Source organism: Etheostoma spectabile, chromosome 23 (genome assembly GCF_008692095.1).
Source record: "Etheostoma spectabile isolate EspeVRDwgs_2016 chromosome 23, UIUC_Espe_1.0, whole genome shotgun sequence".
NCBI classification, from domain to species: domain Eukaryota; kingdom Metazoa; phylum Chordata; class Actinopteri; order Perciformes; family Percidae; genus Etheostoma; species Etheostoma spectabile.
In genome coordinates, this window is record NC_045755.1 from 3,900,588 (window position 1) to 3,900,984 (window position 397).

At 49.4% G+C, this 397-nt stretch overlaps 1 protein-coding gene across 1 annotated transcript in view; it reads right to left on the minus strand.

The window, feature by feature from the left end:
* plxnc1 (plexin C1) overlaps positions 1-397 on the minus strand; it is a 55,720-nt gene that overhangs the window by 54,736 nt on the left and 587 nt on the right. The window contains exons 1-2 of the mRNA XM_032505812.1: positions 240-397; positions 1-89 (exon numbers count right to left, since the gene is read on the minus strand). The exon at positions 1-89 is cut by the window's left edge and continues 214 nt beyond it; the exon at positions 240-397 is cut by the window's right edge and continues 587 nt beyond it. Coding sequence (XP_032361703.1) covers positions 1-89; positions 240-397 — 247 coding nt within the window. The remainder of the gene's footprint in view (positions 90-239) is intronic.

A 397-nucleotide genomic window follows, 5' to 3' on the forward strand; every position in this document is an offset into this window, starting at 1 on the left:
CGCTGAGGGTCGCGCCCCGCAGCGACTTGAGAGTCTCCGCTTTGTTTATTTTGCCCTCGAGCCAAATGAGACGGACTCTGTTGCTGGTGTCACTTGAGGGCAGGTTAGAGAAAAGATAAATGATTAAATTGTTCTGAAATCCATCCAGAAACTCCGCACTGCCTTTTGGATAACGGTTGATCGCATCGTGAGAACTCTTGCTAATAAATATAGATCCGTGTTGCTTGTCATCTGTATTAGCAAGTCGCACCCCTTCTGAGTCTGAGATGCAGCTCTTTGTGGATTTGTCTCCGTATAGCTGTGTGGCAGTCAGGATGTAAGTCTCGGTAGTTGTCTCCTCCACATTCACCAGGAAGCCGATGGATGCGCTGCTGCGCCTTGAGGATCCCACCTGGAT